Genomic DNA, 19,364 nt, shown 5'->3' with positions numbered 1-19,364 from the left:
CAAAATTGTTTTTTCTGAGGGGGGGGTGGAATGTCTGGTTTTTAGAGGAAACAAAAAACTTCATAAGTTATATGTGGTACTAGTAAGCTAATTTTTTCCATTAGACTCAAATCCTTTTTCATTAGCTTTATTATAAATATTTTATTTATGTCTGCTAATTGGACTTTAAGTATATTATTATGATTTTCCAATTCTCATTTAGTAAAGATTAACTGTTGTTAAGGTTTATTAGTTCTAAAATAATAATGTATAAAACTAAATGCCAAATAATTTGTCTTCTTTTGCTTGTATAGTAAATGGAAATTTAAAAATTCCTCAAGTATTGTTAGAAGCAGAATAAGGTATTGTACACTAGAATTTTTTCCCTTTTGAAGCATAACATGGTCTTTTTTCTTTTTACATCAGAACATTGTTCATTATATGAATATTTTACAATACAAACAAAAAAATACGGCAGTGCAATATATGAATAGGGCTAAAAATAGTATAGTCTTTAAGTTGATCAGACCTTATGTATAATGTGGGTCTGTAGTCATTCAAACCTGGAATCAAACCCTGGCTGGCACAAGTTGGCTTTGTGAGCTAGATAATTTATTCAGCCCCTCTTTACTTCAGTTTACCATCTGTAAAGCCTATCTTCCTTTCAGTACTTAAAGGTCAGGGATAAAAGGTTTTAGAGTAGTATTTGGCTTACAGCAGGCACCTAATGGTAATTATTATTAATTTTTTCCTTTCACTCTCTCATCTCATTCCACTAGGGATTTGAGGTCATTTTGGAGCATATTTACATTACAAGTAATAAAATTGGGATAAAGAAATAATGGAAGGGACACATACAAATAGTTCTTGAAGTAAGAAAAAAGTTTAGCTCTAACATTTGTTGTAGCAAAAGAAAAGAACAAAAAAACTTGATCCATTACAAGATTTATAATTTACATAAGATAAAGAATGTGATTCTACTGAATTTATTTGCTTTTATTTTACCGAAACCTGAGATAAATTGCATTGTGTGAATTCTTATAAGAGTACCTTGTCACATACTGGGCATGTTTCAGCTTCCTGAAGTTGAAATATTGATAAGTTCCTTAAGCTTCTTTTTTACTTATGTTCTTCAGTGCGGGCTACAAAGAGCTCTAGTCCAAGTAAAGAAAGGCAGTTCTGCAGTGGTCGGGAAATGATCAGGTCCAGCTTAAGATCTTTCTGTTGGTATAGTTTGATGCAAGGATAAAAGTTAGAAGATCTGGAAGAATGCATGAAGCCACATATCTTTCCAAGCATTACTTTGGCCAATCTGTTTCTCCTATCTGGGCTTTTGTAAGGATTTGAGTTGGCACTATCAGGCAAGAGTCTGATGAAAGGTAGTCTTCATTGCAACTAATGAATGGTATGCTTCCCTCATCTTTGATGGTTGGTTTATGAGAAGGTAAATTTAAGCCCAACTTCTGAAAAATTAGAAGCCTAACTAAAACATGAACCATTGCTTATACTTCAGATAAAGTCTATTCATCCATTTAATAAAAATTCATTGAGAATCAGTATGTTGAACTCTGTGCTAAATTTTCAAGCTGGAATGAATTTGGGAATAGTATGAATTGAAATATAGGAATTAGTATTGGTTTCTTGGAGCATTGTTTGAGGAAGATAAAAAGAATTATGCACTGCCTGTTCCAACGGAACAGTTGAAATTATTGCAATTATCACTTAGGTAGAAGATTTATGTGCCTTTTCCATCATATAGAAAGATGAGTAGTAGATGCTTCCAGCTGCCAGGCTACTACTGACTCTGTGGGATAGACAGGTATGTAGATTGTTCGTTATAATACAGTGTCAGTGCAACGCAGTGATGATGGATGCTCCAATAAAGTGGTGTACACAGCACTCTAGGAGCACGCAGCAACTGGTTTTTGTCTAGGATAGTAGTGTATAAAGGAAGCTACTATATTAAGCTGGTAAGTATGTCTAGAGAGATGGCAGAGGAGTAGTTTCTATAGGAGAATGATGAGTGTTAAGATGGAAAAAAAGACGTGAAAACCTGTATAAAACAGTAGATGTGATCTTTAGGTAGCAAAACTATCTATGCATTTAAAATAAAAAGTGGCAAATTTCAATTTGAAGTGAGACTATTAATCAGACTATCCAAAATGGACGAATTACCTGGAGGTAGTCATCTCTGTCCCTGGGAATGATCAAGCTGAGGCTGATTAGTTATCTCTCAGAAAAGTTAAGCAGCATTTTCCAGAAATTATATTCCTGGATGTTAGTAGGTGTAGAAAAGAGAGATTCTTTGATCAAATGAATGTGGGAATGAACAAGTTAAACTTAAATTAGGTTTTTTGGGTATTTTTTTTGCCAGCCTCTCTCAGACCACAGAAGCTAGCAATTCACTCAGGTATTTTGTTTGGTTCACAGTGTGCTTTTATTATTCTTTTGAATTCATTACAACACTTAAAAAATGGAGAAATTTTACAGAAAAATTGGGACTTACAGTTTCTCTTGAAAAAAATTTTTAGTGTTGCAAAGCTAGCTCTGAATTTCTGTTTTTCTTTTAAGGTATCATTGATAGACATTCTTATAAAAGTTTCACATGAACAACATTGTGGCTATTAACATTCACCCATATAATCAAGTCCCCCACAAACCACCATTGCAGTCATTGTCCATCAGCATAGTAAGATGCTACCGAATCACTACTTGTCTTCTCTGTGCTATACTGCCTTTCCCATACCCTCCCTCACATTAAGTGTGCTAATCATAATGCCCGTTTTCCCCTTTATCCCTCCCTTCCCACCTATCCTCCCCAGTCCCTTTCTCTTTGGTAACTGTTAGTCCATTCTTGGGTTCTGTGAGTCTGCTGCTGTTTTGCTCCTTCAGTTTTTCTTTGTTCTTATATGCCACAGGTGAGTGAAATCATCTGGTACTTGTCATTCTCCACCTGGCTTATTTCACTGAGCATAATACCCTCAAGCTCCATCCATGTTGTTGCAAATGGTAGGATTTGTTTTCTTCTTATGGCTGAATAATATTCCACTGTGTATATGTACCACCTCTTCTTTATCCATTCTACCGATGGACACTTAGGTTGCTTCCATTTCTTGGCTATTGTAAACAGTGCTGCGATAAGCATAGGGGTGCATATGTCTTTTTCACACTGGGCCCCTGCATTCTTAAGGTAAATTCCTAGGCATGGAATTCCTGGGTCAAATGGCATTTCTATTTTGAGTTTTTTGAGTAATCTCCATACTGCTTTCCACAATGGTTGAACTTATTTACAATCACACCAGCAGTGTAGGAGGGTTCCCCTTTCTCCACAGCCTCGCCAACATTTGTTGTTGTTTGTCTTTTGGATGGTGGCCATTCTTACTGGTGTGAGGTGATATCTCATTGTGGTTTTAATTTGCATTTCCCTGATGATTAGCGATGTGGAGCATCTTTTCACGTGCCTGTTGGCCATCTGAATTTCTCCTTTGGAGAAGTGTCTGTTCAGATCCTATGCCCATTTTTTACTTGGCTTATTTGCTTTTTGTTTGTTGAGGTGCATGAGCTCTTTATTATATATTTTGGATGTCAAGCCTTTCTCGATATGTCATCTATGAATATATTTTCCCATACTATAGGGTGCCTTTTTGTTCTACTGATGGTGCCCTTTGCTTTACAGAAGCTTTTTTAGTTTGATAGAGTCACAGTTGTTCATTTTTGCTCTTGTTTCCCTTGCCCGGGAACATATGTTCATGGAGAAGTTGCTCATGTTTATGTTCAAGAGATTTTTGCCTGTGTTTTTGTTTTAAGAGTTCCTGGGTTTCATGACTTACATTCAGGTCTTTGATCCATTTCGAGTTTACTTTTGTATATGGGGTTAGACAATAATCCAGTTTCATTCTCTTACATGTAGCTGTCCAATTTTACCAACTCCAGCTGTTGAAGAGGCTGTCATTTCCCCATTGTATATCCGTGGCTCCTTTATCACATATTAATTAACCATATATGCTTGTGTTAATACCTGAACTCTCTGTTCTGTACCACTGGTCTGTGAGTCTGTTCTTGTGCCAGTACCAAATTGTCTTGATTCCTGTGACTTTGTAGTAGAACTTGAAGTTGGGAAGTGAGATCCCCCCTGCTTTATTCATCCTTCTCAGGATTGCTTTGGCTATTCGGGGTCTTTTGTGGTTCCATATGAATTTTAGAACTATTTGTTCCAGTTTGTTGAAGAATGCTATTGGCATTTTATAGGGATTGCATTGAATCTATAGTTTGCTTTAGGCCAGATGGCCATTTTGACAATATTAATTCTTCCTAGCCAAGAGAATGGGATGAATTTCCAGTTATTAGTGTCCTCTTTAATTTCTCTTAAGAGTGTCTTGTAGTTTTCAGGGTATAGGTCTTTCACTTCCTTCGTGAGGTTTATTCCTAGGTATTTTATTCTTTTTGATGCAATTATGAATGGATTTGTTTTCCTGATTCCTCTTTCTCCTAGTTCATCATTAGTATATAGGACTGCAACAGCTTTCTGTGTATTAATTTTGTATCCTGCAACTTTGCTGAATTCAGATATTAGTTCTAGTAGTGTTGGAGTGGAGTCTTTAGGGTTTCTTATGTACAATATCATGTCGTCTGCAAACAGGGACAGTTTAACTTCTTCCTTACCAATCTGGATGCCTTTTATTTCTTTGTGTTGTTTGATTGCCATGGCTAGGACTTCCAGTACTATGTAGAATAAAAGTGGGGAGAGTGGGCATCCTTGTCTTGTTCCTAATCTTAGGGGGAAAGCGTTCAGCTTCTCACTGTTAAGTATGATGTTAGCTGTGGGTTTGTCATATATGGCCTTTATTACATTGAGGTACTTGCCTTCTGTACCCATTTTGTTGAGAGTTTTTATCATGAATTGGATGTTGAGTTTTGTCAAATGCTTTTTCAGCATCTATGGAAATCATGTGGTTTTTGTCCTTTTGGTTTATGTAGTGGATGATGTTGATGAATTTTTGAATGTTGTACCATCCTTGTGTACTTATTGCCATTGCAGGCTTTGGATTCGTGGTTACCAAAGTTTCATGGATAGCTGCTTTACTATCTTACCATCTAGCTTAACTCACTTATTATGCTATTATAAACACAGTCTGATGATTCTTTATTTCTCTCCCTTCTTTTTATTCTTCCTCCACTCTTTATATGTTAGGTGTTTTATTCTGTACTCTTTTGTGTTTCCCTTGACTGATTTTGTGGATAGCTGATTTTATTTTGCATTTAGTTAGTATTTGTTTGGTCTGCTTTCTTTGCTGTGGTTCTCTGGTGACATCTGTTTAGCCTTAGGAGCACTTCCATCTAGAACAGTCCCTTTAAAATACACTGTAGAGATGATTTGTGGGAGGTGAATTCCCTCAACTTTTGCTTATCTGGGAATTGTTTAATCCCTCCTTCAAATTTAAATGATAATCTTCCTGGATACAGTATTCTTGGTTCAAAGCCCTTCTGTTTCATTGCATTCAATATATCATGCCATTCTCTTCTGGCCTGTAAGGTTTCTGTTGAGAAGTCTGATGATAGCCTGCTGGGTTTTCCTTTGTAGGTGATCTTTTTTCTCACTCTGGCTGCTTTTAATATGCTTTCCTTGACTATAATCTTTGCCGTTTTAATTATTATATGTCTTGGTGTTGTCCTCCTTGAGTCCCTTGTGTTGCGAGATCTGTGGACTTCCAAAGGCTGAGAGACTATTTCCTTCCCAAGATTGGGGAAGTTTTCAGCAATTATTTTTTCAAAGACACTTTGTACCCCTTTTTCTCTCTCTTCTTCTTCTGGTACCCCTATAATGCAAATATTGTTCTGTTTGGATTGGTCACACAGTACTCTTAATATTCTTTAATTCCCAGAGGTCCTTTCATCTCTCTCTGCCTCAGCTTCTCTGTATTCCTGTTCTCTGATTTCTATTCCATTAACAGTCTCTTGCACCTCATCCTGTCTGCTCTTAAATCCTTCCATTGTTTGTTTCATTTCTGTTATCTCCCTCTGGAATTCATCCCTTAGCTCTTGCATATTTCTCTGTAGCTCCATCAACATGCTTATAACTTTTATTTTGAATTCTTTTTCAGGAAGATTGGTAATTGCGGTCTCACCAGGCCCTCTCTCTGGTATTTGAGGGATTTTAGACTGAATAAGTTCTTCTGCCTTTTCATGGCAATGGAAGTGATTGCCGGCCAGTGGCGCGTGTGTCAGCTGGGAGAACAAAGTCCTTTCCTGCTTGCCAGTCGCCTTGCCCTTCTCTGCTGCTGTGCCGGTCAACTACACATAGGGAGCAGCCTCAGGGTTAATCCCCTAAACTGCCATGGGCAGGGCGGCCCTTGGGTTGGCCTAGGCGGGGATCGCAGGTGAGCGACATGTGTTCTCCCCTGAGTATGGTCCCCCTTTGTGCTTTCTGGACTCTGCACTGGTCTTCGCTGCCTGTTTCAGGCAACCACACACAGGGAGCAGCCTCTGGATTGATTCCCTGGGCTGCCATGAGCGTGGCAGCCCTTGGGAATGCCTGGGGCAGTGGCTGTGGTTGCAGGTGGGCAGCGCATGTTCGCCCCAACAAAGCCCCTACGTGCCTCCCAGACTCTGTGCCAGTTTCCTCTGCCTGTGCTGGTTAGAGGAAAAGCCCCTTTGTGCCTTTCGGACTCTGTGCCAGTCTCCGCTGTCTGTGTCAGTCCACGGTAGGCAGGGGGCAGCCTCTAGGTATGGCCTGGTTAGGTGCGTTAGGCAAAGCCTCTCTGTGGTTGCTGTGGGCCGGGATGCTCCCCAGTTGCTCTGCAGCAATGGCGGGTCAACTGGTTCACTTGAAGTGTCGGTAGCAGGGACTGAACGGCAGGCTGCTCATCGCCGTTAGGGGCTTCTGAGCTGCGTTGCCACCCAGGGGTTTAGGGCACCTGAAGTTCCTTAAGTTTTGCAGCCTGATGGACTGAGTGTGCCAGGACGATTTTGTCCACCATTAAACCTTTGCCCCTTTAAGACTTTTAAAGCCCCGCTTTTCTTTTGTCCCAGTGCAGCCAGCTGTGGAACCTGTTTGCAGTCTTAGTCTCAGATTTTGCTTTTCCAGTTCTCTAATGTCCAGTACATGATGCAATGTGTGTCTGTGCTCCCAGTCCAGATTACTACGGCTGGTTATTTAGCAGTCCTGTGCTTCCACTCTCTCCACACTCAGATTCTTTTCCTCCCGCCAGTGAGCTGGGGTTGGGGCAGTGCTTGGGTCCTGCTGGGTCACAGCTGTGTGTCTTACCCTTTTCATGAGATGGTGAGTTCTTGCAGATGTAGATGTAGCCTGGCTTTGTACCGTATCTTCTGGTCACTCTTTTAGGAATAGTTGTATTTGCTGTATTTTCAAAGTATACATGGTTTGGGGAGGAGATTTCCACCACCGTACTCATGCCACCATCTTGAGAAATCCCCTCAGTGTTGTTTTAATTTGCATTTCCCTGATATTTAGCAATAGGGAGCATCTTATCATGTGCCTCTTGGCCATCTGAATTTCTTCCTTGGAGAAGTGTCTCTTCATATCCTCCACTCACTTTTTAATACAGTTATTAGCTTTATGGGTGTTGAGGCATGTGAGTTCTTTATATATTTTGGATGTTAAACCCTTGTTAGATATGTCGTTTAAAAATATATTCTCCCATACCATAGGATTCCTTTTTGTTCGGCTGATGGTGTCCTTTGCTGTATAGAGCTTTTTAGTTTGATGTAGTCTCATTTGTTCATTTTTGCTTTTGTTTCCCCTGTCCAAGGAGATGCATTCAGGGATAAATTGCTCATGTTTGTATTCAAGAGATGTTTGCCTATTTTTTCTTCTGAGAGTTTTATGGTTTCAAGACTTACATTCAGGTCTTTGATCCGTGTCGAGTTTACTTTTGTGTATGGGGTTAGACAATAATCCAGTTTCATTCTCTTACATGTGGCTGTCCAGTTTTGCCAACACCAGTTGTTGAAGAGGCTGTCATTTCCTAATTCTATATCCATGGCTCATTTGTCATTTATTAATTGGGTGTATATGTTTGGGTTTATATCAGGGCTCTCTGTTCTATTCCATTCGCATATGGGTTTGTTCACATGCCAGTATGAAATTGTTTAGAATATTGTAGCTTTATAGTAGAGCTTTAAGTTGGGGATGTAATCCCCCCAGCTTTGTTCTTCCTTCTCATTATTGCTTTGACTAGTTGGGGTCTTTTGTGGTTCCATATGAATTTTAGAATTATTTTCTCCAGTTTGTTGAAGAATGCTGTTGTTATTTTGATAAGGATTGCATTGAATCTGTAGATTGCTTTAAGCAGGATGGTCATTTTGACAATATTAATTCTTCCTACCCAAGAGCATGGGGTGAATTTCCATTTATTAGTGCCCTCTTTAATTTCTTTTAAGAGTGTCTTGTAGTTTTTAGGTTATACATCTTTCACTTCCTTGGTTAGGTTTATTCCTAGGTGTTTTATTCTTTTTGATGCAATTGTACATAGAATTGTTTTCCTGATTTCTCTTTCTGCTACTTCATCATTAGTATGTAGGGATGCAACAGATTTCTGGGTATTGATTTTGTATCCTACAACTTTGCTGAATTCAGAAATTGGTTCTAATAGTTTCAGAGTGGATTCTTTAGGGTTTCTTAATGTACAATATTATGTCATCTGCAAACAGTGACAGTTTGACTTCTTCCTTACCAATCTGGATGCCTTTTATTTCTTGGTGTTGTCTGATTGCCATGGCTAGGATCTCTAGAACTATGTTAAATAAATGTGGGGAGGGTGGGCATCCTTGTCTTATTCCCAATCTTAAATGAAAAGCATTCAGCTTCTCGCTGTTAAGTATGATGTTGGCTATGGGTTTGTCATATATGGCCTTTCTTATATTGAGGTACTTGCCTTCTATACCCATTTGGTTGAGAGTTTTTATCATGAGTTGGATGTTGAATTTTGTTGAATGCTTTTTCAGCATCTATGGAGATGGTTATGTGGTTTTTGTCCTTCTTTTTGTTGATGTGGTGGATGATGTTGATGGATTTTCTAATATTGTACCATCCTTGCATCCCTGGAATAAATCCTACTTGATCATGATGGATGATCTTTTTGATGTATTTTTTATTTTGATTTGCTGATATTTTGTTGAGTATTTTTACATGTATATTCATCAGGTATTTAGGTCTACAATTTTCTTTTTTTGTGGTGTCTTTGCCTGGTTTTGGTATTAGAGTGATGCTGGCCTCATAGAATGAGTTTGGAAGTACTCCCTCCTCTTCCACTTCTTGGAAAACGTTAAGGAGGATGGGTATTAAGTCTTCACGAAATGTTTGATGAACTTCAGCATTGAAACCACCTGTTTCAGGGGTTTTGTTCTTAGGTAGTTTTTTAAATTACCAATTCAATATCATTGATGGTAATTGGTCTATCAGATTTTCTGTTTCTTTCTGGGTCAACCTCGGATGGTTGTATTTTTCTAGAAAGTTGTCCATTCTTGTAGGTTATGTAGTTCGTTGGCATATAATTTTTCATTATATTCTCTAATAATTCTTTGTATTTCTATGGTATCCGTAGTGATTTTTCCTTTCTCATTTCTGATTCTGTTTATGTATGTAGACTCTCTTTTTTTCTTCATAATTCTTGCTGGGGGTTGTAAATTTTGTTTATTTTCTTGAAGAAGCAGCTGCTGCTTTCATTGATTCTTACTATTGTTTTATTCTCAATTTTATTTATTTCTGCTCTAATCTTTATTATGCCCCTCCTTCTGCTGACTTTGGGCCTCATTTGTTGTCCTTTCTCTAGTTTCATTAATTGTGAGTTTAGACTGTTTATTTGGGATTGTTCTTCTTTCCTGAGGTAAGCCTTCATGGCACTATACTTTCCTCTTAGCATGGCCTTCACTGCATCCCACAGATTTTTGCAGTGCTGTGTCATTGTTGTCATATGTCTCCATATATTGCTTGATCTCTGTTTTTATCTGGTTATTGTTCCATTGATTATTTAGGAGCATGTTGTTATGCCTCCATGTGTTTGTAGGCTTTTTGTTTTCTTTGTGTAATTAATTTCCAGTTTCATACCTTTGTGGTCTGAGAAGGGGGTTGGTACAATTTCCATCTTTTTGAATTTACTGAGGCTCTTTTTGTGGCCTAGAATATGGCATGTTCTTCAAAATGTTGCATGTGCACTTGAGAATAATATGTATTCTGCTGCTTTGGGGTGGAGTGTTCTATAGATGTCTATTAGGTCCATCTGTTCTAATGTGTTGTTCAGTGCCTCCATCTCCTTACTTATATTCTGTCTGGTTGCTCTATCCTTTGCATTGAGTGGTGTGTTGAAGTCTCCTGAAATGAATGTATTCCATTCTATTTCCCTTTTTAATTCTGGTAGTATTTATTTCACATGTGTAGGTGCTCGTGTCTTAGGTGTCTAATAAGTATTTATAATTGTTATATCCTCTTGTTAGAATGACCCCTTTATCATTATGTCATATCCTTCTTTGTCTCTTATGACTTTCTTTGTTTTGAAGTTTCTTTTTTTTGATACATATACTCTACCTCCTTCTTTTTTCCTCTCTATTAGTACAAGAAATATCTTTTATTTTTCAATCCCTACACTTTAGTCTGTGTATGTCTTTGGGTTTAAAGTGAGTCTCTTGTAGGCAGCATATAGATGCATCTTGTTTTTTTTTATTCATTCAGTGACTATGTCTCTTTATTGGTGTATTCTGGCCATTTACATATAGGGTGATTATCGATAGTATGTACTTGCTGCCATTGCAGGCTTTAGATTCGTGATTGCCAAAGCTTCGAGGTTAACTTCCTTATTATCTAACAATCTAATATAACTCACTTAATATGCTATTGCAAGCACAATCTAAAGATTCTTTTTTTCTTTTTTCTCCTTTTTTTCCTACTCCATTCTCTGCATATTAGGTATTATATTTGGTATTCTTTGTCTATCCCTTGACTGGCTTTAGGGGTAGTTGATTTGATTTTGCATCTGCTTAGTAATTAATTGTTCTACTTTCTTTACTGTGGTTTTATTTCCTCTGGTGACAGCTATTTAGCCATAGGAACAGTTCTATCTATAGTAGTCCTTCTAAAATATGCTGTAGGGATGTTTTATGGGAGGTAAATTCTCTCAGCTTTTGCTTATCTGGAAATTGCTTAATTCCTCCTTCAAATTAAATGATAATCTTGCTGGGGAGAGTATTCTTGGTTTTAGGCCCTTCTGCTTCATTGCATGGAATATATCATGCCACCCCCTTCTGGCCTATAAGGTTTCTGTTGAGAAATCTGATGATAGCCTGATGGTTTTCCTTTGTATGTGATATTATTATTCTCTCTGGCTGTTTTTAATACTCTGTCTTTATCCTTGATCTTTGCCATTTTATTTATTATATGTCTTGTTGTCTTCTGGGTCCTTTGGGTTGGGAAATCTATGCACCTCCATTGCCTGAGAGACTATCTCCTTCCTCAGAATGGGGAATTTTTTAGCAGTTACTTCCTCAGACACGTTCTATCCATTGTTCTCTTTCTTCTTCTAGTATCCCTTTAGTACAAATATTGTTCTGTTTAGATTGGTCACACAGTTCTCTTAATATTCTTTGATTCCTAGAGATCCATTATTCTCTGTGTGCCTCAGCTTCTTTGTCTTCCTGTTCTGCAATTTGTATTTTATTTACTGCTTCCCCTACTTCATCTAATGTCCTTTTAAATCCCTCTATTGTATGTTTCATTTCCAGTACTATATTCATCAACATTTGTATATCATTCCTGAATAACTCCCTGGGTTCTTGAATATTTTTCTTTAGCTCCATGAGCATGTTTAGGAATTTTTTTTTTTTTTTAATCTTTTTCAGGAAGATTGATTAGTTTAGTTTTACCTGGCCCTCTTTCTGGTGTTTGTTGGATTTTGGTTTAATTCAGGTTCCTTTGACATTTCATATTTGCATGTGGCACCCTCTACTTCCCAGAAGCTTAACTCTCTGGAGCTGTTCATCTTATGGAGTGATGGCGGGGGTTGCAGGCGAGCAACTCTGGTGCCTGTCTGGAGGAAAGAGCTCCTTCCTGCTTCCCAGCTGCAGTGCCTGTCTCCACTGCAAGGGCCAGTGGGCCAAGCATGCAGGAGGAAGCCTCTGTGCTTTGTACTTGCAACTGCCATAGGCAGCACCGCCATCTGGCTTTCCTGGTGTACTGGTGGGTGCAGACAGTTTACGAACTGTTCCTGCTGGGAGGAAGGTGCAGCAGGCTGCGTATCACAGTGGGGAACCTTGGAACTGCATTGCCAGCCAGGGTTATGGAGCTCCTGAAGCTCCTGAAAGTTCCCAACCTGCTTGGGCAGAGTGCACCTGGACAATTTTGTCCACCTGTCCTTTCTCTTGAGCAGCAAGCTTTGTGCAATCCTTGCCCCTTTAGCAGCTCTCTCCATGTTAGGAAGACTCTCAGACTGCCCACCTTTCTTTTGTCCCAGAGCAGCCTTATGTGGATCCCTGTTTTCCACAAGTGGCTTGAATCTCAGTCTTTACAACTATTCCACCATTGTTAACTTCCAACCCCATTAATCTTCAGAGTGTCATGTAATGCAGGTTCATGCCCCCAGAGCAGATACCCAGGGCTGCATATTCAGCAGTCCTAGGCATCCACCCCCTCCCTGCTCCGTTTCTCTTGCTCCCTCTGATGAGCTGGGGAGGGGAAGGGCTTGGGTCCCTCCGGATCATGGCTTTGGTACTTTACCTTTTTTCTTGAGGTCGGCTGGTTTCCCCAGGTGTAGATCATCTGTCACAGCCTTCTTTCCTGTTGATCTTCCATGATTTGATATATTTGCGGTATTTTCATATTATATATGGTTTTGGGAGGAGGTTTCTGTCTCATCTCTCACCTGCCATCTTTAATTGTCTCCTGTGAAGGATTTTATTCCTTATTGAATATGTGTACAATTCAGTAGTGAAGATATTTAGCCTTGGCTTTTCTTTTCAGCAATTTTTTTTTTTTACTAATTTAATTTCTATAGATGTTTTGTAGATGTCTGTTAGGTTTTGTTAGTTTGTAGTGTTGTCTAATTGCTGGATTAATGGGATTAATACATAAATCAAGTAGAAAATAAATCAAATGTACAAATACATATGACTTGATTGTTTTTCCTAGAACTCTTGATGTGTGATCAAAAACAGAATGTTTACAACTAAAACAGTTCCTACAACTCGTGACTGCCCTCACATGGTTTTGGTATCCTTGAGGAGCGTCATGCCCTAGGGCTAAACTCAAGGTTAGATAATGATTGTGTGCTGATCATGTGTTGAACCCCCTACTCAGAATTCTTTAGATATTTAAGTTCATTTGGTTAATCAATATGAGGAGAGCCTTTCGGCATTACTCTTGGGCTATGACACCTTGAGTCCCCTGGTTGACCTTTCAGATCTTCAGCATTCTGTCTCATTCCCTCCAAGTCTGCAGGTCAGAGGCAGGGGGAGCTGACAAGTGGCACCTAAACAGGGCCCTCAGAGTGGAAAGCTCCTGAAGATCATCAATCCAGTAAGACTCCTGGGAAAGTGTATGTAAGGAGAGGATCGAGACGTCAGGGACACTATAATGGGCCAACATGAAACTTAAGCAGATAATCCAGAGGATTACTTAAAATTACTCCATGCTCTCCTAAAAACATCAGGAGTGTAAATTTCTAAAAAAATATTTTGCACAATTTCATAAATATATTAAAGAACATTGTTACTGGTTGCCTCCACAAGGAACCCTCAAACAAGCTGATTGGACTAATGTATTAAGTGATTTTAGAAAGGCTCACAGACAGGAGAATATTATCCCTGTACCTGTTTGGGTGGATCAGTGGCCCCTCAACAAAGAAAAAACTGGCAGCCTTACACACATTAGTTCAAGAACAGCTTCAGTTGAATAGATTAGAATTTTCCACAAGCCTGTGAAATTCCCCTGTATTTGTTATAAAGAAGAAGTCAGGAAAATGGAGACTCTTACATGACTTAAGACAAATTAATATGTCGTTAAACCTATGGGACCTTTACAATAAGGCATCCCTTCACCAGCTATGATTCCAAACAACTGGGACATGGCTATCATTGATCTTAAAGATTGTTTTTTTACAATTCCTTTAGCTATGGCAGATAGGGAAAAGTTTGCTTTTACTGTACCCTCCTTAAATTTACAAGCTCCTTCAGAAAGCTTTCAGTGGCAAGTACTTCCTCAAGGAATGTTAAATAGCCTTACAATTTGTCAAAATTATGTGCACAGGGTTCTCTTATCCCCTCCTGGCATAAGCCAGGAGCTCTGTCATCTTACTTTATCTCTAAATAAAAGCCTCTCCCTGGCTCTCCGACCTTGGATGTTTACTAAGATCATTCTTCAACTCTGCAAACAAGAACCCCGACATCATCTTTGGGGGCTTGTCTGGGATAACTTCAGAGGTGAGTATTGGCATCCAAGCCTGCCTTTTCTTTCACTGTCCTTATAGAAGGAAGCCGTCTATGGCACACAACGTCGGGCGCTCATTGAGCCACTTAAATGGGACTAGCCCAACTGCCATTCTCAAAGTCTCAAGTGACAGGTTCCCCTGCATTTCTGTCAGTGGAACCCCTGTTTCCCTTGGGAGCCGGGAAAGTCACCTGACTGGAGGCCAGGATTCCCTTTCAGAGGCATCTCCTTGGATGCGAGGAACTGAGGAAAGCCATGGGCAACTGCAAGAGTCTAGGTTGAGGCTACACTTCAGCACCATCAATGGACCCTTCCTCAAAAACCTTCTCTCAATCCACTGTTAAATACTATTAATTGTTTTACAGATGGCACAAAATCTTTTAAGGCAGCCTTTACAGCTTGTTCTGTTTATCACAGACTTTTCAAACGTCTTTAACTTCAGCCGCACAACAAAATGAATTATATGCTGTAGTGCAAGCTTCACAGGATTTCCCAAGTCCTCTCAATATTGTTACTGACTCTGCTTATACTGCCTTTTCTTTTTTTATTATCATTAATCTACAATTACATGAAGAACATTTTGATTACTAGATTCCCCCCTTCATCAAGTCCCCCCCCCACAAACCCCATTACAGTCACTGTCCATCAATGTAGTACGATGCTGTAGACTCACTACTTGTCTTCTCGGTGTTGCACATCCCTCCCTATGCCCCTCCCCCACATTATACATGCTAATCGTAAGGCCCCCTTTCTTTTTACCTGCCCTTACTCCTCCCTTCCCACCCCTCGTGCCCAGCAGTCCCTTTCCCTTTGGTAACCGTTAGTCCATTCGTGGGTTCTGTGATTCTGTTGCTGTTTTGTTCCTTCAGTTTTTCTTTGTTCTTATACTCCACATATGAGTGAAATCATTTGGTACTTGTCTTTCTCCACCTGGCTTATTTCACTAAGCATAATACCCTCTAGCTCCATCCATGTTGTTGCAAATGGTAGGATTTGTTTTCTTCTTATGGCTGAATAATATTCCATTGTGTATATGTACCACATCTTCTTTATCCATTCATCTATTGATAGACACTTAGGTTGCTTCCATTTCTTGGCTATTGTAAATAGTGCTGGATAAACATAGGGGTGCATCTGTCTTTTTCAAATTGGGCTGCTGCATTCTTAGGGTAAATTCCTAGAAGTGGAATCACTACTGGGTCAAATGGTATTTCTATTTTGAGCTTTTTGAAGAACCTCCATACTGCTTTCCACAATGGTTGAACTAATTTACATTCCCACCAGCAGTGTAGGAGGGTTCCCCTTTCTCCGCAACCTGGCCAATATTTGTTGTTTGTCTTTTGGATGGTGGTGAGGTGATATCTCATTGTGGTTTTAATTTGCATTTCTCTGATGACTAGCAATGTGGAGCATCTTTTCATGTGTCTGTTGGCTATCTGAATTTCTTCTTTGGAGAACTGTCTGTTCAGCTCCTCTGCCCATTTTTTTTTACATATCTGTAATTTTTTATTTCTTATACTTAAATTATTTTGAAGAAAATATAGAAAATAAACAAAGTGAATTGAATATTATTTAGTTAATTATAATACAACCAAAACTTATAGAAACGTAATGTGTCCTGTACAATATTTCAATCATTTGCATGATGAGTGTGCTGCAATTAGACTGTTATTCTGCTGCTTACACCAAGTGGGATATCATGAATTTTAAAAAACAATTTCTGTAAACATTACATGCCCACACACCAATTATTTTTGATTCCTTTCAGTTCTATATATTGTCATGTTTGTTTATTTATTTATTTATTTATTATTTTGGTATCATTAATCTACAAGTACATGAAGAACATTATATTTACTAGGCTCCCCCCTTCACCAAGTCCCCCCAACATACCCCACATCTATCTGCGTAGTAAGATGCTATAAAATCACTACTTGTCTTCTCTGTGTTGCACAACCCTCCCCGTGCTCTCCATGCACTATACATGCTAATCGTAATGCCCTCTTTCTTTTTCCCCACCCTTATCTCTCCCTTCCCACCCATCCTCCCCAGTCCCTTTCCCTTTGGTAACTGCTAGTCCATTCTTGGGTTCTGTGATTCTGCTGCTGTTTTCTTCCTTCAGATTTCCTTTGTTCTTATATGCCACATATGAGTGAAATCATTTGGTACTTGTCTTTCTCCACCTGGCTTATTTCACTAAGCATAATACCCTCTAGCTCCATCCATGTTGTTGCGAGTGGTAGGATCTGTTTTTCTCTTATGGCTGAGTAATATTCCATTGTGTATATGCACCACATCTTCTTTATCCATTCATCTACTGATGGACATTTAGGTTCCTTCCATATCTTGGCTATTGTAAATAGTGCAGCGATAAACATAGGGTTGCATCTGTCTTTTTCAAACTGGAGTGCTGCATTCTTAGGGTAAATTCCTAGAAGTGGAATTCCTGGGTCAAATGGTATTTCTATTTTGAGCATTTTGAGGAAACTCCATACTGCTTTCCACAATGGTTGAACTAATTTACATTCCCACCAGCAGTGCAGGAGGGTTCCCCTTTCTCCACAACCTTGCCAACATTTGTTGTTGTTTGTCTTTTCGATGATGACTCTGCCCATTTTTTAATTGGATTATTTGCTTTTTGTTTGTTGAGGTACGTGAGCTCTTTGTATATTTTGTATGTCAACTCTTTATTGGATCAGTCATTTATGAATATATTCTCCCATACTGTAGGGCACCTTTTTGTTTTATTGATGGTGTCCTTTGCTGTACAGAAGCTTTTCAGCTTGATATAGTCCCACTTGTTCATTTTTGCTTTTGTTTCCCTTGCCCAGGGAGATACGTTCATGAAGAAGTTGCTCATGTTTATGTCCAAGAGACTTTTACCTATTTTTTTTCTAAGAGTTTTATGCTTTCATGACTTGCATTCAGGTCTCTGATCCACTTTGAATTTGCTTTTGTGTATGGGGTTAGAGAGTGGTCCAGTTTCATTCTCTTACATGTAGGTGTCCAGTTTTGCTGGCACCATCTGTTGAAGAGACTGTCATTTCCCCATTGTATGTCCATGGCTCCTTTATCATGTATTAATTGACCATATATGTTTGGGTTAATATCTGGGGTCTCTACTCTGTTCCACTGGTCTGTGGCTCTGTTCTTGTTCCAGTACCGAACTGTCTTGATTACTGTGGCTTTGTAGTAGAGCTTGAAGTGGGGAGCGAGATCCCCCCACTTTATTCTTCCTTCTCAGGATTGCTTTGGCTATTCGGGGTCTTCGGTGTTTCTATATGAATTTTTGAACTATTTGTTCTAGTTCATTGAAGAATGTTGTTGGTAAGTTGATAGGGATTGCATCAAATCTGTATATTGCTTTGGGCAGAATGGTCATTTTGACTATTAATTCTTCCTAGCCAAGAGCATGGGATGGGTTTCCATTTGTTAGTGTCCTCTTTAATTTCTCTTAAGAGTTTCTTATAGTTTTTAGGATATAGGTCTTTCACTTCCTTGGTAAGGTTTATTCCTAAGTATTTTATTCTTTTTGATGCTATTGGGAATGGAATTATTTTCCTGATTTCTCTTTCTGTTAGTTTATTGTTAGTGTATAGGAAAGCCACAGATTTCTATGTGTTAATTTTGTATCCTGCAACTTTGCTGTATTCCGATATCAGTTCTAGTAGTTTTGGGGTGGAGTCTTTAGGGTTTTTTATGTACAGTATCATGTCATCTGCAAATAGTGACAGTTTAACTTCTTCTTTACCAATCTGGATTCCTTGTATTTCTTTGTTTTGTCTGATTGCCGTGGCTAGGACCTCCAGTACTATGTTAAATAACAGTGGAGAGAGTGGGCATTCCTGTCTAGTTTCCGATCTCAGAGGAAATGCTTTCAGCTTCTTGCTGTTCAATATAATGTTGGCTGTGGGTTTATCATAGATGGCCTTTATTATGTTGAGGTACTTGCCCTCTATTCCCATTTTGCTGAGAGTTTTTATCATGAATAGATGTTGAATTTTGTCGAGTGCTTTTTCAGCATCTATGGAGATAATCATGTGGTTTTTGTCCTTCTTTTTGTTGATGTGGTGGATGATGTTGATGGATTTTCAGATGTTGTAACATCCTTGCATCCCTGGGATGAATCCCACTTGGTCATCGTGTATGATCCTTTTGATATATTTCTTAATTCTGTTTGCTAATATTTTCTTGAGGATTTTTGTGTCTACGCTCATCAGGGATATTGGTCTGTAATTTTCTTTTTTGTGGGGTCTTTGCCTGCTTTTGGTAGTAGGGTGATGGCTTCATGGAATGAGTTTGGGAGTATTCCCTCCTCTTCTATTTTTTGGAAAACTTTAAGGAGAGTGGGTATTATATCTTCTCTGTATGTCTAATGAAATTCCAAGGTAAATCCATCTGGCCCGGGGTTATTTTTCTTGGGTAGTTTTTTGATTACTGCTTCAATTTTTTTGCTGGTAATTGGTTTGTTTAGATTTTGTGTTTCTTCCTTGGTCAGTCTTGAAAGGTTGTATTTTTCTAGGAAGTTGTCCATTTCTTCAAGGTTTTCCAGCTTCTTAGCATATAGGTTTTCATAGTAGTCTCTAATAATTCTTTGTATTTCTGTTGGGTCCGTCGTGATGATTCCTTTCTCGTTTCTGATTCTGTTAATGTGTGTTGATTCTCTTTTTCTCTTAATTAGTCTGGCTAGAGGCTAATCTGTTTTGTTTATTTTCTCAAAGAACCAGCTCTTGGTTTCATTGATTTTTTTCTATTGTTTTATTCTCTATTCTATTTATTTCTTCTCTGATCTTTATTATGTCCCTCCTTCTGCTGACTTTAGCCCTCATTTGTTCTTCTTTTTCCAATTTTGATAATTGTGATGTTAGACTATTCGTTTGGGTTTATTCTTCCTTCTTTAAATATGCCTGGATTGCTATATACTTTCTTCTTAATACTGCTTTCGCTGCGTCCC

The 19,364-nt window shown here is 38.7% G+C and overlaps 1 protein-coding gene across 10 annotated transcripts in view; it reads left to right on the top strand.

Annotated features, from left to right (window-relative positions):
• Positions 1-19,364, top strand: part of CCSER2 (coiled-coil serine rich protein 2) — a 241,121-nt gene that overhangs the window by 131,438 nt on the left and 90,319 nt on the right. Inside the window, exon 6 of one of the 10 annotated variants that reach the window (XM_036883925.2) lies at positions 1,116-11,813. The exons of the other annotated variants lie outside the window; for them this stretch is intronic. Coding sequence (XP_036739820.2) covers positions 1,116-1,137 — 22 coding nt within the window. The 3' untranslated portion in view covers positions 1,138-11,813. Of the gene's footprint in view, positions 1-1,115; positions 11,814-19,364 lie in introns of those variants that run through there. 10 annotated transcript variants of the gene reach the window in all.

The sequence above is a fragment of the Manis pentadactyla genome, chromosome 8 (genome assembly GCF_030020395.1).
Source record: "Manis pentadactyla isolate mManPen7 chromosome 8, mManPen7.hap1, whole genome shotgun sequence".
NCBI lineage: Eukaryota > Metazoa > Chordata > Mammalia > Pholidota > Manidae > Manis > Manis pentadactyla.
This window is presented reverse-complemented; position numbering and strand designations above follow the sequence as displayed.